This window comes from Pantherophis guttatus, chromosome 2, assembly GCF_059756535.1.
Source record: "Pantherophis guttatus breed Tessera chromosome 2, ASM5975653v1, whole genome shotgun sequence".
Lineage (NCBI taxonomy): Eukaryota > Metazoa > Chordata > Lepidosauria > Squamata > Colubridae > Pantherophis > Pantherophis guttatus.
In genome coordinates this window covers 276,542,247-276,560,118 of record NC_142064.1, presented here as the reverse complement: position 1 = coordinate 276,560,118, position 17,872 = coordinate 276,542,247, and the positions used below count along the sequence as shown (strand labels likewise).

At 45.1% G+C, this 17,872-nt stretch overlaps 2 protein-coding genes across 6 annotated transcripts in view; both read right to left on the bottom strand.

The window, feature by feature from the left end:
* Positions 1 to 17,872, bottom strand: part of LOC148115957 (class I histocompatibility antigen, F10 alpha chain-like) — a 175,546-nt gene that overhangs the window by 115,129 nt on the left and 42,545 nt on the right. The gene's annotated exons all lie outside the window — the stretch shown is intronic.
* Positions 1 to 17,872, bottom strand: part of LOC117660348 (class I histocompatibility antigen, F10 alpha chain-like) — a 31,308-nt gene that overhangs the window by 8,978 nt on the left and 4,458 nt on the right. For 2 of the 5 annotated variants that reach the window (XM_087884560.1, XM_087884561.1), the window contains exons 2-6: positions 10,587 to 10,862; positions 6,725 to 7,000; positions 5,045 to 5,326; positions 4,171 to 4,275; positions 3,620 to 3,652 (exon numbers count right to left, since the gene is read on the bottom strand). In XM_087884560.1, coding sequence (XP_087740686.1) covers positions 3,620 to 3,652; positions 4,171 to 4,275; positions 5,045 to 5,326; positions 6,725 to 7,000; positions 10,587 to 10,862 — 972 coding nt within the window. Of the gene's footprint in view, positions 1 to 1,051; positions 1,086 to 2,714; positions 2,748 to 3,619; positions 3,653 to 4,170; positions 4,276 to 5,044; positions 5,327 to 6,724; positions 7,001 to 10,586; positions 10,863 to 17,872 lie in introns of all 5 variants that reach the window. The other 3 variants (XM_087884558.1, XM_087884559.1, XM_087884557.1) reach the window with 2 other exon arrangements.

Below are 17,872 nucleotides of genomic sequence, written 5' to 3'. Positions count from 1 at the left end.
GCAGGCAGGGTCAGTCTGGGAGGGAGCCCAGAGGAAGAATCCCACCACCCAGGCTGAGGGATCAGCACCAATCTACCCAGCTGATCCCACTCCTGAGAACTGCTGCTTCCTCAAGAGAGGGATCTGCTGGGTGGGATATTCCAAGGTAGAAAGAAGGGAGAGGCAGGGCTGGGACTGGCTCTGAGACAGCTGAGAACCTGCCCCACAAGTTACATAAAATCAATGTCCCCCCCTCAAATATAGGAATCCAATACTAGTCTGTGTTGCTCCCGGAGATCTACGGATCCTTATCTTCCCCCTATGTCTTCCTTCAGCATCTGGAGGGAGGGATCCCCAGAGGGCTGGAAGGAGTGGAGAGAAGCCCCTTCTCCATCCATGACTGCAAGACCCACAAGAAGCCCCTCATCTGCCCCTCTTTCCCTCCTGCACTGGGGACCCCCCAGTCCTGTTAGGATATTAAGTTTAGGAGCTGGAACAGGTTAAGTGTGCAATGGGCAGTAGTTGATTGGTTGAACTGGCTTCTGCATGAGGCAATCCACGCTGTGATTGGTTGCTGTGGGTATAAAGGGGGAGTTTCCCTTTTTCCCGCCTTTTTCGTCTGTGTGTTCCGTGTGCCTTTTGATTTACCTCAAGATGTTCCTGTCTCCCTGACTATCTTGTCTGCTGCAACTATAAATCTTAAATACATTTATATATCTAACCTACAAGTTTGTCTCAGTGTCTTTTGACTTCATCTGGACAGCTGCTACGTCCTTCCTTGACAAATCTCCTCTCTGCAGCTCTCTGAGCCTCCTGATCCAAGACAGTCAGATCCCAAAAGGAGCCACAGTCTGGCCTTGCAGGAGAAGAGTTTGGGGGCAGGCAGAGCCCCCCCCCTTCCCAGAGCCCCTCTGGATCTCCCCCAAATTCCTTCCCTTCCAGCCTTTGAGATGAATAGGAGAGAGAAGAGGGATTTCCCAAAGCACCTTCACCATCTGTTGGCCCTTGGACCTCAAAGCCCTCATTCTCCTCTCTCCCTCCTCCCCACACAGACCCCCGTGGGGCCACTCACCTGCGAGTGGGCTGCTATATGGCCTGGTTCCTCCCTGCATTGGAGAGACAGACACAGAGTGAGAGGATAGGATAGGATAGGATAGGATAGGATAGGATAGGATAGGATAGGATAGGATAGGATAGGATAGGATAGGATAGGATAGGGACAGGGACAGGGACAGGGACAGGGACAGGGACAGGAATAGCTTTGTCCTGATCCTCTCTCTCTTCACCATTAAACCTCTGCAGCTTCACAAACTTCTCAGAGGACATAAAGCTTTTTATTAATTTAGTAATTAAACTTCCATCCCACCTATCTCATTAAGGTGACTCTAGGCAGCTCACAGTAAAATTCAATAAAATGGCATGTAGAATATTTAAAACAATCAATAAAAACCAGATTCCCCCATCAGATTATGTTGCCATTGCTCCAACAAGAAGATCACGTCCAGTGTGTGACTGCTGTCTCAAGTCGGACCCAGGACGATCTGGGAGAGGCTCACAGACCCCATGGAGGCCATGAACCCCTGGGCTGCTTCTGAGGCCAAACCCAGGGATGGCAGATTGAAGTCTCCCAGGACCAGAATCCTGGGCAAGTCCATGGCAATCCTGAGGTGGCCCCCAGAAACTGAGGCAGGGAGGTGGCCATGCAGCAGGGAGGCTGGTACAGTAGCAACAAGCCCATCATGTCAGCCCAGAGTCAGAAACAGGGAGTCATAACCAGAATCGTGGGGTGGGAGCATCCTGAGTGCCAGAAGAGATTCTCAGATGACCACTGTAAACCCACCAATCCTGGCTGGGATCTCGTTGGGGCCAAACCCTAAACCCAGCTGGGCACATCTCTGAAAGAGGGAATCTCCCCCCACCCCCTTCCACAATCAGTCAGGTCTCAGCTATGCCAGCAGAAGCGTCTCTGGGGATCATGACATTGCTGGAAGTTTCCCTATTTCGCTTCAAAGAATTGAGGGCAATTCCCTCCAAAGGGGGTCAAGGCTCCACCATGCAGACTCTGGGCTGCCTCCTCTGCCTGAATCCAACAGGGAGAGTTTCCCTTCTCCTCTGCAGGATGAACCAGTGCAAGGAAAGTGAATTTTGTGACACCCGGCCGGCTTTCATGCCTAAGGCGGGACCAGAACTCATGGTCTCGCCTGGTGCCCTCACCACTAGGCCAAAGTGGGTGCAATTATTCTTATTATTCCACCAGAACCAGACACATAGGGTGTCAGGTTTCGATGCTATCTCAAAATAAATGAACTTCCAAACTGCCGATCTTTAAGGAAATTTTCTCTTTATTCGAGCACAGCAACCTGATCCTGACTCTTCGCGGTCAGTACTGACCTTTGCCCCCCAATCCCTCCCTTTCTGATCCCCAATTCTCTGCTTCTCATTGGCTATCTTCCAAGTCACTCTCCTGATTCCTTATTCGTCAGATCACAGGAATGTCTCCCCCCTCCCCATCTCCGAGGAGACCGAATCTTCAAAGGGATTTAGCAGGCAAAAGTTCAGGCTTCTCCTCCCTTTTCTATGTCAGTGCTGACATAGGGAGGATGAATTGGGGGGGGGGCTGCTTAAAAAAATAGGAGCCTTTCCCTCTTTTCATTTCCGCATCCATCTCTCCAAAGTCTTGCAAAGGGGCAGAATGGCTCATGCAGCAGCAGGAGCAGCAGCTCCCTCCGACTCACCCTGGTCTGAACTGTTGGATCCTTTGTCTCTTGCTGGAAAAGAAAGAAAGAAAAAGGGGGTGAGGAGGTCTCTCTCTAAGCTTATAGGTGGGGCAGCTCAGCTCTTTCTGACTCCAGCTCCCTCCCTCCCTCCCTCCCTCCCTCCCTTTCTCTCTCGCACACCTTCAAAGACCCACAAATAAAAGAGGTAAAAGAGCAGCCCCGTAAAAGTAAAAATGAAAAATGAAAGTCAAAAGAAAAGATGAATGAAAAATGATGGAAATGACTGTACATGTAAATGTGTTTATGAAAAATAAAAATAAAAAACTTTATAAGAAAAAAAAAGACCCACAAATAACATGGAGAGAGTTTGAACCAAACTGCTTTGGCTAAAAGCCATAAGAAAGGCATAATAAATTCTTAAAATTTATATTTATATCACACAAAACCAGAAGGCAGAGCTGACCTAAAAAGCTACAGATGGAGCCAAAGTTTCTTTTTGTAACCAGTTTGTGCTTAGTGAGCCATGGGGAGATCCAGCTGGCATCCCACAAAGCTCCTCTTCTCTCAAAATGGCCCCTTGTCATCCCTAATTTTATGGAGCTTCTGATTCTCTTTTGGCCAGGCCTTTCGTTTCTGCCTACTTGGGAAACAGAGCAATTTCTCAGTCAGAGGGACTTTCCACCAGCCAGATCTTCTCATCTTCTTGAAGGTTCCTTCTCCCAGATGTTTCTCCCTGAAGACTCCACTTCCAAGAACAATCTGGCTGTAATGAAAAGGGAGCCCATCTTCCCCAGCCTGGTTCTTAGGGTGAAGAGGAAGATAGCACACAGAAACATACATACACACATCCCTCTCAACCAATACTGACTCTGTGGTTCCTGCTCTAAATTGGAGATTACATGGAAAGAGGACAAAACACTCACTGGGTGCTGCATTGTAGCCATCTTGACGTCTCTCTGCAAGGATAAAAATCAGTGAAAGCTCAAAAGAATCCACCGGAGATCATCCAAACTCTCCCTCCATAGGAGGAAGAACCCCAGGAGATACTTCACAGTCACTTTGTCCCATCAACAAAGACAGAAAGATCTTCAAAATACAAATGTATCTCCTGATTTGCCCAAAAGAGAGAGCTGCTGCCTCTGAGGTGGATGGAGGGGAATTGGGGGAAGCAGCAGAAGCAACTGGGAGGGGAGGAAGATTTTCATGGAAATCCTTCTCTGCTGCTCTTTGAACAAAGCCTTTGAAAAGGACGGAACTGCGATGCCCCTTCCCAGGTCAGGAGAAGACAGGACTGCCTGAATCTCAGATTCAGTCTGAGTCGAGACTGGAGTCCCAGCAAGAGGCTGAGATCTCAGATGCTCCCCAAGAGGGCTGGGAAAACAGGACAGAAGGAAGCCCAGAAGAATCTCCCCAAAGGGAGAGACTAGGAGGAAGCTCCCCATCTTCCCCCAATCATCCAAAAAAGAATACTTACTGCGAAAGTAAATAAAAGCCAAAATCCCAACAATCACAATCACGGCAAGTACAGCCATTACACAGCCAATGATGAGCCCCAGGTTGGATTTTGAATTGGTTGGTTCTGAATTGGGAGAAAGAGCAGATCATTGAAGAAGAACCCCAAACAATCTTCCCAATCAGGGAAGAAGAGACCTACAGAAATGAAAGCTGGAAATACCCAAAATTAAAAAGTCCATGGGCTCTTTCTCTTATGAGCATATACAGAACCCCTTGAGAGAGGGATTTTTTCCTTGGGTTTTATGCTGAGCCTCAGGAATTCACACATCATATCATACAATAATGTGCAACTTCTTTCTTACAGGGTGACCTTTTGACCTTTAAAGCAGGAAACCCTGTTAGTCTCTGATGGGAAAAAAATCAGATTTGGTAGCTTCTTTTCTGACTCCTGATGCATCAGTCCAGCCTCTCTGCATTTCCTGGAGGCAGCTGCAGTTCATCAATTTTAAGTCAAAATTTGCCTTCAGAAAAAGGCTACCAGAGACTCCTGATGTTTGAACCTTAGGAATTGTAAACAAAATCAAATCTCTTTCTGGTGCTCAGCGTAACTGCTGCTTTTCTGCTGACAGCAAGAAACAGGGAAGGCCTAAGAGAGGATCTAAGGGAATTTCATCAGGATCGATCCAATATTGTGATGGGATTCTGTAGTTTCCATCACCTGAAGCCAGTTCTATGGTCTGGTCCCTGCAGCTTCACCAACCTCAAACACTGGAAAAATCAATGACTCAGAGGTTAGCTTTGCTCACATCTGGACACAGCTGGGGTCAGATTTCTCTCCCACAACCCTCCAGTCTGCCAAAGAGCCCAGCCTTTCCCTCCCTGCAGCCTCTCACCCTTCAGGGCCACGTCCAGAGGATCCTGCAGACCATCGTGATCCACATGGCAGTGATAGCGGTCCCTCTCTTTGGGATCGATCCGGACACTGAGCCAGTAGTGGTAGGTCCCATCTGCATCGGGGGCCAGAGACCCATGGAAGGTGTCCTGTAGCCAAACCTCCCCATCCCTCTTCCAGGAGGCATCGATGTCCCTGGGGTAGAAGCCATCCAGGCGGCAGACGTGCATCTCCATCCCATCCTCAGCCTCCGTCCTGCTGCTCATCGTCACCTTTGGGGTCTCTGCAGAAATGGCACCCCCAGAATTAACTCTGAGCCCCTCCAGAGCCTGGAAGGTAGATGAGAAACTTGGAGGGACAGGAAATCTCCCACCACTTAGTTTTAATCCACATTCCACACCTGCAGCATCTCCAATAGATTTAGGAAATGCTCCAAATCTGGAAAATGCTCAACCACAAGAACTCCTGATTTTGAGTCCTTCCCAGGGACTCAGCCTGAAAAACCTCCAGCATCAAATTAAAGGTCCAAGAAAGTTCCACTCTGACTGCTTTGAACTCTGACTGATCCTGGGCTGCTCCCTTCAGGGGAGGGATAGTGGAGATGGTCTCTTAAGTTCCCTTTCAAAACAGCAACACAGAAGATTCTCCCTACTTTTTCCATCCTCTTCTGCTCCCCTGAATCTGAGGCTGCTCCAGACAACTTTCCAAGGGACACAACCACAATTTTAAGAGGAAGAGAGATCAAAGGGAATCTCACACTGATCAATTTGGAAAAGAGGTTTTGTCTCTGAAAAGGGGGGGGGGGCAGAGAGAGATTGATGCCAATGGAAAAAGGAGAGGGTCTTCCCCAGGCAGGGAGGGGCTGTTGGCAATCATCGGGGGAGGGGATTCCTCCATTGATCCTAATCTCATCCATCTGATCCTGGAGGGATCAAGGACCCCAGGGGGGAAGAGATAGACCTAGGAGAGAGGGGGTGGTCTACATAGTAAATTAATTTTAAAAATTCTAGGAAATGATTATAATGTGAGCTCCCCTGGGGCATGAGGGGGTGTTCCTGAAGGTAGGGAGAGGGTTGTTTTGAGAAAGATCACTGAGAATTGTGGGAACCCGTTTGAAGTTTAAGAGAAAGGTTGACAGAAACTTTGCTCCCCCACCACTGCCCTGGAAAGAAAAGAACCCTTCATCCATGGCCTTCTTAGCCCAAGTGGGGGCACTGATGTCTTAATAATGGTAGAAGTGGAGCCCTCTAGTGGTGGGGGTGGGAGGTGCATCATCAGGTGCAAGGCAGGGAGGGAGCCGCCTATGGGATGTGAGGAGAAGCAGAGTTAATGGGGGGAAATTAAGGGTGCCCACCACTCCCAACTACAGTTTGGCTAATGGGGGTTTCATTGAATAGCCCCAAATGGTTGCCTCATTGTGGGTGTGAACAGGGCACCCTTAAGTGATTTTCCTGCCTGATCCACACAGAGACCTGCCAGGGAGAGGCTGCATTTCCTGGTCCATTGAATGGCTGCCTGGCAATGGGAACCAAAGAGGGCTTCCTATGTCTTGGAGAGAGGCTGAAAGGGGGAGGATTCCCACCAGGGCAAACAAGCTCCAGACCGGGGGCCAAAGGGGCTGAATGTGTACAAGAGATCCAGCCATAAAGGAGGAAAGTCCAGTCTGCATTCAGATGCTCACCTGTCCTCAGCAATGTCTCCTTCCCGTAGGACAAGTACTTCTCCAGCCACTCAATGCAGATTTCCTCCAGGTAGGCTTTCTGTCCCTGATTCATTCCTGGGAGAGCATCCCATTTCCTCTGGGTGATCTGGGCTTGGGGTTCAGGAGCCACCCAGGTGAGGATCTCCTTGTCGAAGGCGATGAAGGTCCTCCCTTCATAGCCATACTGACGAAATCCTCCTTTGCTCCCATCTCTCTGGAGCTCACAGCCATACATCAGCTGCAATGTGTGCAGGCCTAAAAGACAGTCAGGAGGATGGTTTCAGGAGTCCCGAAGATAGACAGAGCTACTCCCCTTCCCTACAGGGACTTTGACACAGGGACTGTTTCCTCTCTAGCATTCAAGGAAAAGAAAGCCTCCATCACTAACTGCCCTTCTCCCCTCCCTCTCCCTGCGTCCCTACATTTTGCTTCCACCTCCAGGATGGAGTCCCTGAATCTCCCCAGAAAAAGGGAATCTGGAAAAGCCAACAGAGGAACCCAAGGGAGACCGAAAAAAGGACTGGTAAAAGAAACAGAGGGACGGAGATCCTTCCATCTTTTTTTTTGCTGTTTTCTCTGGGAGGGAAGGAAGGTATCCCAGAGAGGGAACAGTTGCCTGAATCTGCGGCTGCAAAAAGGGACTGAGAATCTCATGGCCTCAAAGAGGATCTGGTTAATCTACACAAAAGCTTGCAGGGATCTCTGTGAGCATAAATCTTGGTCTACCTTCACAAATAGCACCAAGTCACAAAGGCTGGTTCCCACTTTGGGCTAACCAGAAACAAACCATGGTTTAGTGCAATGTGGGAATGAAGCCTCGAAGGGCCACAAAGGAATATTTTCCTTAGCAACAGCAGCAAGTGGCCCAGTCTCATCTGGAGACCCAAAGGGTTATTGACCTTTGAAATGAAGTTTGAAGTTCACAGTCTCTACAAGGCCCTGGAGAAGATATTTCAACTTCGAGTGAACAGATTCTTGGATTTAAACGAAAACTGAACGTTTGAAAAAACCAAAAGGAAATCTTGAAATGTTTCTACTCCTGTCTGGGCTTGAGAGGGAGGAAGGATGCCAGGAATTCTCAAATCTAATGGAAAACCTCCTGTAAGTACAGCTGAACTAAACTGACCAGTCCTTTCCCTCCCTTTCCACACCCAGGAATGACGGGTGAAGGATCCTTTCTCTGCATCTTCTGCTCAGCCAGAGAACTTCCCTTTGGAGGAAGAGGAAGAACCTCGTGAGCTGCAATCTGATCCTGCTCTCGAGAGGAGATTCCCTGATCTCCCCGTGGGAAAAATAGTTCTGGATTTCTGCCCAAGATTAATCTCCTGCCATTCATAGGAAGGCCCTGAACATGTGGCAGCAGTTTTCAACTTCTGGGAACAAGCTCTGTCGTACTTCAGAAGCATCAAAAGCCAAGACAGAAATTGTCTTATTTCACTTGAAGATGAAATGTGTTCTTATTTCAAGTTTGGCACAGAACTGAATATTTGTGCAGTAAAAAGAAAGCACAGGGATCACATTGAAAAGGCAAGTTTCATTTTTTTTATTGTTCGTGTAAGAACACTATTAATGCATCTCAAAGGTGCCTTGATAGTACAGTGGTTTAGTGCACCCTGTTATTAACACAGCTGCCTGCAATTTCTGCTGGTTCGAATCTCTCCAAGGCTCAAGGTTGACTCAGCCTTCCATCCTTTCTAAGGTAGGTGAAATGAGGACCCAGTTTGTGGGGGCAATAAGCTGACTTTGTATAAAATATACAAAAGAATGAAGGCTATTGCTTAACGCATTGTAAGCCGCCCTGAGTCTCCGGAGAAGGGCGGCATATAAATCAAATTTAAAAAAAAAAAAAAAGTCTATGCATGAAACAATTTCAGCCTTTCTCTGAGCCTGGATCTTCAGGGGTTTCCTGAGGTCTGAAAAATAGTTCAAGGGTTCCTTCAGGGCCAAAAGATTAAGAAAAGCTGCTTTAGAGGGGCTAAAATGTAGTAATATTTAGAACTGCTGTGAAGAATATCAGAAGCCACTTCTTTATGTCTTTTTTCTTTATTTTCTTCAATTGTTTTCTTTTCTTGTACTTTTTTTTATTTTTCTTTGATTTTTTTATCACTTTTCTTTCTGTTACCTTCTATTAGTTTTTATCTTTTGTTTAAAAGGTTTAATACAAATTATATTAAAAAATTAAAAAGACCAACAGGATGTCAGCGATCATTAAAATGGTATTGAAAACACAGGCTAATATCACAAAGCCTTAGAGCAAATGGGCCTGGTGGCTCAGCAGACTGATAGCATTGTGATTAACACCAGCTGTCTGCAATTACTGTAAGTGCGAATCTCACCAGGCTCAAGGTTGACTCAGCCTTCCATCCTTTCTAAGGTAGGTAAATTGAGGACCCAGTTTGTGGGGGCAATAAGCTGACTTTGTATAAATATACAAAAGTATGAAGGCTATTGCTTAATGCATTGTAAGCTGCCCTGAGTCTCCGGAGAAGGGCGGCATATAAATCAAATTAAACAAAAAAAATCAAGGGTGCAGCCACATCTGGAATATTTCTGGTCACCAGACCTCCGAAAGGAGAGGAGGGAGCCCGAGAAGGTCCAGAGGAGGCGACTGAGGTGATGGGAGGGAGGAAGCAGCCTCCCTTTGAGGAAAGGTTGGGACATTTGGGGCTGTTGAGCCTGGAAAGGAGGCTCCCCTCCACTCTGGCCGGTCTCCTTCCCCCTTCCTCCACCAGGGGGAGCCCTCTGGGTCCAGCTCTGCTCCCCTGAGAGGCCAGCAGGGGGCCTGGAGGGATCTGGGGAGATCCTGGGGGATCAGGGGCAGAACTGGCAGAGCTCTGGGGGTCACCTGTAGAGGGGGAGGGGCAAGGAAAGGGAGGAAGAATTGGGGGGCTGCAGCTCCTTGGGATGAAAGGAGGGAAAATGGCTCCTGTTTGTGGAGAAGCTTTTCCTCAGCCAAAAGCAGCCTCTCTTTACACACACATTTCCTTGCAGACCCTCCCCAAATAAGGTTCCTTGCAGGTGAATCTTGTCCCCCAAAGATGGCAGAAGGGGGGGGCTGCAGAAGAAAGAGTCTCCCCCCCTCCAGGGCAGCCCCACCAAGAGGGCCGTGCAGGAGTTCAGCCTGAGGGACCAAGGATGGGAAGCCATGAAGGCTCCGAGAGACTCTGGAAGGGCCCCAAATGGAGGTTTCTTTCTTTTCCGTCTCTTCCCCATGAAGATTGGGAGGATCCTGGCCCTGAGATCCCCCCCCCACAAAAGCCCCCCAGCCCCCCATTTGGTCCTCCCGGCCTCTCCTTCCAACTGGAGGGTGAGAAGAAGCTCCTGGCATTTGGGCCCCACTCGCCCCTCCAAACAGGGGGAGAAGGAAAGGGATCTAGTCTCCCCAGGTGGATCTGCACTCGATCCCTCATTTCTCTGGGGTGGAAACAGACAGAAGGACGAGGATCTGCTTCCCCCAAGATCTAATTAGGATCCACCTGCCTGGTTTTTTTGGGGGGGGGGATCTGTGATTCCCTTCCTCCCCCACAGCAGGAGATCCACCAAGGCCAGATCCTCCATCTTTCATGGGGGGAGGGGAGATTTCAGTCTCTTTTTACCTCAGTTTATATCCTTATCCATATCAATATTCTCTAAACATCTTTTTATTAACTGCAGTTGGCAGAAAACGTCAGTTATGGAGGGAAGGACAATCTTATATTATTAAAAAAAAGAATAAACATATAAAAAAGACTTTTTAAAAGATGTGGAGGCCGCCTTTCGCTTTGAACTTTTGCTTTCTCCCCCCTCTGGTTCCTGAGGAGGGGATTATGGGGCTGGAGGAGCCCCCTGGCCCATCACTCACCTTCACTCTGATTGTAACGATTCCTTGCAATCTCCAGGTTTTCTCTGAACACCACCTCTTGGGCACGTTCTCTCTGGGTGTTTCTGTCCCAGTATTTGGGATCCTCCTTCCCCACCTTCTCCATCCAGGAGACTCGAGGCTTCATCCTCCGGCTGTGGCTGTCGTAGTGAACAAAGACCTGACCGTCCACGTACCCCAGAGTGACATAGTGGGGCTGCCCCTGACTGGGGTCCGAGATGGCGGTGGAGAAATACTTCATGGAGTGGGAGGAGGCGCCTGGAAGGGAGCCAGAGGGGAGAAGTTAGGGGGCTTCAGCCAAGGACCCTGATCCCATGGAGGCTCCCATCTGAGGCTCTGGGGAGGAAGAAGGAAGAGGAGGAGGAGGAGGAGGAGAGTTGGGGGGCAGAGGAGGAAGGGGGGAAGGAAGGGGGAGATGGTGGAAATGAGGGAGTGACTGAAAGGGAAAAAAAGCAGCTTCTGGAGGGACTGAAGGGTTGGAGGGAAGGGAAGGTGGGGGGGTGAGAGAGGAGGGGAGGGGAGGGTCCCCCAAACTTTACCTGCCCCAAATGTGATCTCCCCCCTTCCATCAAGGCCTCCCTCAAACCCCCTTCTGGGTGGCTCAGCCTCTGCCCCAAGGAAGCTGCAATGGCTGCACAGGTAAAAGGGGGGATTCCACCCTCCCAGAAGCTCAAAAGCAGCAGGAAACCCCCCCTGGTCCCCCCTCCTTTCCATTCACAGGGGAAAAAAACCCAATCCTGACTTCACTGAAGGCCAACCTGGACTGTTAATAGGTGCAGAATTGAGGAGGGATTTTATAAAATGGGGGAGGGGGAATCCGGGGGAGACCAGAGGCCATGGGATCCTTTGGGGGAAACCCAAATGGGGAAGGGCAAAGGGGGGAGGGAAGGAAGGAGCAATGGAGTGACTTAGCCCCCCAGATCTTCCTCCTCATCCCTGTTCCCCCCCCCTCCCGGCTGGAAAATCCCCCCTCCCCTCCCAGAGTTCAGCCATCTGAGCAAGAATCGGATTTTGAACCCAGGACTCAGAGGGGCTCCTCCTCCTTCCACAGAAAATCTCAGTCTGATTATCCCAAAATTTCTTCCTTTCAGCAACCCAATTAGGGCCCTCAAACTCTCCTTCAAAGACCTTTGCAATGCACCAGATTTCCCCTGAATCTCCCCCTTCACTTTCCCCAGAAGCTGCTCTGACCCTTCTCCTCCTCTGGGGCTGATCCTGCACTTGGTCAGCACAAAGAAAGGCAGAAATGCCCCTCAGCCACCTTGGAGGGGATTGAGATCCTGGCTGTCCAACTCTTCTCATGATCAGGGACTCTCAACGTAAAGGCCTAAATTAAGAGTTTCTCAGACTCCGACACTTGGACTTCAACTCCCAGAATTCTCCTCACCCCCAGAAAACCATTGGCCCCTCCACCCTGGCCCCACCCCCTGCCCCCAAGGAGGAGGTTGGGAGCTTCTGCTGCCATCGCCCATATTTGGGGTGGGGGGGCTCAGCTGGGATCCTCTCCCTAAATTCAGTCTCTGTCTGGAGGGTCCAGTCATCTTTAAAGCCCCTCTGGGGAATCCAAGATAAAGATACAAAATTATGTCAGTTTCTATCATGCAAACTCCGGAATGAGGAGCAACAAAGTTTTTTCAGCCCTTCTTTGGAGGACAGGCTCAATTCACAAGACAGAAAACTATGCTAAACTTTACTAACAATGACCCAAAAAAAATCACATTAAGTCACTGTTTAGTTTTTATCGTCAAAATACAAACACGGAAGAGGACTTCCGGTTTGCGAGCTTCGGCGACGGCGGTGACTTCTTAAAGACCGCCAGCCCCGCCGCCTGTAGAGCCGCCCCGCGAACGAGGTGCGGCTCGAAAACTCCGAAATCTTGAGGATTGCAGGAGCAGAGACAGCAGAGTACAGGTTGAGCCCCTGTAACCCCCCCAGGGAATTGCTTCTGGGGGTGAAAACAGGTGTGGCTCCCTTCCAACCTGCGGAGACTCCGGGCGGCGTGGGACGATTCTGCCTTCAGCAGAACAAGCCGGCAGCAGCAAACTTTTAAAGTGAGAGGAATTAATTTTAACAAACAGCGGAAATATCAACTTGAATCCAGAAACTTGAAAACTGCAAGTATTGGTGCTTTGTTGACTTTTTAAATCAAAAAAGAAAGTGAGCGAGTGAAAGTGATTTAAAAAAATATGGCGTCCAGCGTTTGAGTTAACGAGCTAGTGAAAGTGGATTTGTGAAGCCTCCCTGCTTTGCTACAAAGTTGTAAAATTGCTACAAAGTTGCTCTATCTAAAGAAAAAATTTCTTTTGCTAAAATTTGACTTTGCTTTACTTTAGTTCTACCTGATTAAATCTGGGGGACTTTTTTAGAAGTTTCTGTGGAAGAGGGAAAGGAAAAAGAACTTCCCTCTTCAAAAAAACTAGTCTACGTGGCACGATGGCTTCAAAGAAGCAGGAAGGGAAGGCATCAGGGGGGGGATCCCCCACACATAAACATCAAACGCAACTTCCCCCTGCTCAACAGCTACAAACTCAGAAAAAAGAATTTGATGTGGCAGATTTAAAAGAATTTATTTCTAAAACTTTGGATGATAAATTTCAAGAATCACAACAGGAGATAGATGACAAACTTCAAAAATCACATCAGGAATTTTTGCAGGAAATTAATGAAGTTAAAGACATGGTGAAACAGAATCAAATTATGGTGACCAAAAAAATATCTGAAGTGGCGTCTGGCCTGGCAGATTTTATTGGGAAAGTTGATTTTAAAGTTGAAGAATTTAAATCAGAAGTTAATGTTAGGATGAAAGACAATGACTATAAAATTGATGAAGTTGACAATAAAATGCAGAGAATTGAAGATGAGATTGTTATGATACAATTCCGGGCGATGGAATTTGCCATACGGCTTCGGGGAATTCGAGAGGAGGAAAGACAGGATCTGAGACAAGTTTGCTCTGAAGCCCTGGCTAAGATTTTACAAGTTAATCCTGATTTGGTATTTCATAAAATAGATAAAATTTACAGAGTGAACTCTTGGGTGGCCAGGCAAAGACAACTACCCAGAGATGTGGTCATATACTTTACTGAGAGAGAAATTAGAAATGATATCCTGCAAAAATCTTTTCACACTTCTGTACAAGTGGGGGGCTCACGGCTTGTAATTTTTAAAGAATTACCTCCTAAAATGCTGAAAGCTAGAAAAGAATTTGGTTTTCTTGTTAAGGAATTGAAAAATTTACAGATACCCTTCCGGTGGGATGCACCAGCTGGGGTAATTTTTAGATATAAGGGAGAAGGATATCGGTTGAATACCGTGGAGAAGGCACAACACTTTTACAGTACTATTCTTAAGGAAAGAACACCATCTCCACGTACATCTACAGTTTTGGAGATTAAGGAGAGTGAAGAGAGGCAATTGAAAGAACAGTCTAAGCAGGAATTAGAAAACGTGCAAGGTGCAGAAGGAGGTATTCTGAGTGAGCCCTTGCTGGATTCTTCTCCAATTTTGGATTTGATTCAGTTGACTGAAGTTAAAGATCAACGTATAACTAGAGCTCAATCCAAGCTACTTAAACAAAAGCAACAACAACAACAGGAAAGACAAGACAAGAAGGCAGTTAAGAGCACTGCACAAGAGATTGGAGCTATGGGAGGAGCGAGATCGAAGCTCTCGGATGAACTTCAAGCATATTGCTCTGCGCTCCAGAAAGAGGCTAATGACCTTTAAGTGTTTATCTTGGAATGTCAATGGGTTGAATTCAGCACAGAAAAGGAAGAAATTATTTACATATTTGAAACAATTTAATAATGATATAATATGTTTACAAGAAACGCATATCACAACTCAAGATCAAAAATATTTGATAAACTCAAAACTAGGAGCACATTATATATCTTCAACTTCGCAGAAAAAGAATGGTGTGGTTATTTATGTAAATAAAAAATTAACAGCAAAAGTTATAGAAGTAGATCAAGATGGTAGATTTGTAGCAATTGAATTGTTCACAGCAAATGGTCAAATTCTTTTGATTGGAATTTATGCTCCCAACCAACAACAGGATTATTTTTACAAGATGTTACATACTAAAATATTGCAATGGGACTACAGATCTATTTTAATCATGGGAGATTGGAATGGAGTAATTGATTCTAAATTAGATAAAAAGAGCTTGGCAAAGTCTAGAATTAGATTACCACAGACCTTTTTTGATATGAAAGAAGATATGGAACTAAAAGATGTTTGGAGAATACATAATCCAAATGAATTGGATTACACTTTCTTTTCTGATAGACATAGATCCTTTTCTAGGATTGATTTTATCTTGTTGTCAAATGATCTACTTGTTAAGACAAAAAGAACAAAGATTTTTCCAAGAACTTTGACTGATCATAGTCCTGTATGGATAGAAATCGAGATGGATAAGGTTGAGAGACGTTCTTGGAGATTAAATGAGAACTTGTTTAGATATGAAAAAATATAATAGAACTTAAAAAGCATTTGAAAGAATTTTTTGAAATAAATTTGAATAAAGGTACCCCAGTTGAAATTGTTTGGGACGCAAGTAAAGCTTATATGAGAGGGGTACTTATCTACATGAATTCTAAACATAGACTGTTCCGACAAAAGAAAAGATCTGAGTTGGAAATGGAAATAAAGAATAAAGAACAGTTACTTATTAAAAACCCAACAGATGAAAGAATACGAAGTGCTATAAAACTTTTGAAAGACCAATTCCAAATGCTTATGGCGGAACAAGTTGCAACAAGCTTACAATACGCGAAGCATAATACATTTTGCAATGCTAATAAACCGGGCAGATGGTTGGCCTACACATTGAGGAAAAAAGAAAGTATACGGACTATTGACAGTATTGATATTGGAGGGAAAGAAATCTTTCAACAAAAACTAATTAAAGAAGTTTTTGTGGATTATTATACTAAACTATATGCCAAAGAAGAGGTGCAGAATGGACTTATAGAAAAATATTTAAAGGATAAGAGAGTTACAAAAATTACTGATCAACAAAAGGAAAGAATGAATTATCCTATAACAGAGGAGGAGATAACAGCAGCAATTAAACAGCTAAAAACAGCCAAAGCTCCTGGCACGGATGGTTTGACTGCAGTGTATTACAAAACTTTACAAGCTGAAATGGTGGGACAACTTAGAGATTTATTTTGCAATATTCAACAAGGGGGTAAAATACCCCCATCTTGGACAACTGCTTATATATCTTTGATACCAAAGGAACAAGTTGGTCCTAAAAAACCAGAGAACTACAGACCAATATCTCTTTTGAACACAGACTATAAAATTTATGCGAAGGTATTAGCCAACAGGTTGATGCCAGTAATCCAAAAGGTGATTCATGAGGACCAAGCGGGATTTATTGAGGGCAGATACATGAAGGACAATGTAAGGCAAGTAATAGACTTATTGGAATATCTTGATAAGAATAAACAGATTTCTGCAGTGCTGGTTTTTTTGGATGCGGAGAAGGCCTTTGATAGAGTGGACTGGAATTTTCTACTAAAGACTTTAAAAAAGATGGGCTTTGGGGACCAATTTATACAGGCAATCTCAGCAATTTATCAAGAGCAAAAAGCACAGATTATTATTAATGGAAGTTTGACGACAGAGTTTAAAATTGAAAAAGGAACAAGACAGGGATGTCCGTTGTCCCCACTCTTATTTATTTTAACATTGGAAGTCTTGCTAAATACAATACGGGACTCAAAAATTTTGAAAGGCATAATGATAAGGCAAGAGGATTATAGAATAAAGGCATTTGCAGATGATCTGGTGGTTACCCTATCACAACCAATGGAATCAATAATCCTGATGAACGACATTATACAAGACTATGGTAGAGTTTCAGGTTTTAGACTGAATTCAAAAAAGACTAAAATGATAATCAAAAATATGACACAAGATCGTAAACATGAGCTTGAAAGGAGGGCAGGTTTTGAAATTGTACCTAAGGTAAAATATCTTGGAGTTCAGGTTGCAGAATCAAATATGAAATTGTTTCAAAATAACTATGAGGTGTTGTGGCGAGAGGTTCAGAAAGACATAGAGACTTGGAAAAAGCTGCAACTGTCTTTACTTGGAAGAATAGCAGCAGTTAAGATGAACATTTTGCCAAGATTTCTGTTTTTGTTTCAAATGATTCCGGTGCTTAAAAATGATAAACAACTGAAAGTTTGGCAAACTGGACTTAATAAGTTTGTCTGGAACGAGAAAAAGCCGAGAGTGAAATTGAAAATTATGCAAGATGTTCCAGAAAGAGGAGGCCTTAAACTTCCAAACCTGCAGTTATATTATGATGCAGTAGCTTTAACTTTAACAAGTGATTGGTTTGGAAGTAAAAAGGCTGGAATATTGAATGCAGAAAGTTTTGATCTTGAATTTGGATGGCATGCTTACCTATTTTATGATGACAAAGTTGATAAAGTATTTAAAAGTCATATACTTTTAAAGTATATGACTTTTACAAAGAGTCTCTCTCTTTGATGAGAGTTTGGAAGAAGCACCGATTCAAATGGGATTATAAAATACCGCTATGGCTGGATCTTGGTCATACCTTGTGGAATACAAATATAATGTCACTCGGGGGGGTTTTATACAAAGAGGTTCTTTTTACAGATGCGGGCAGATGGCAGCTGAAGACATTGCAGACACTGTTGGACGAAGGGATTAATTTAACCTGGTTACAATATAATCAATTACAACTGAGATGGAAAGAGGACCAAAAAACTGGTATTATGTTGCATGAGGAAGAATTGGTTAGACATATAAGAGAGAAAGGTCCAATGCATATTAAAAGGCTTTACAATGTTTTGCTAGAAAGGGATTCAGAAACGGAATTAGTTAAAGATTGCATGATTAAGTGGGCACAAAATTTTGAAGAACCAGTGATGTTGGAAACATGGGAAAAAATTTGGGTTCAGAATGTTAAATTTACACAGTCGCAAAATCTGAGGGAAAATTTCTATAAAATGTTTTATAGATGGCATTTAGATCCTAAAAAGTTGTCATGTATGTACCCTAATGTTCAGCCAAAATGTTGGAGATGTGAATGTTTGGATGCTACGTATTATCATGTTTGGTGGACCTGTAGGAAAGTTAAGGCTTTTTGGATAAAAATTTGGTGGGTCATGCAGAATGTATTGAAGAAAAAAATTCAATTTTCTCCACAACTGTTTTTATTGGGCATAGTTAAGGGTTTTACATTGGGTGAAACAAAGTTGATATTGTATATGATAACA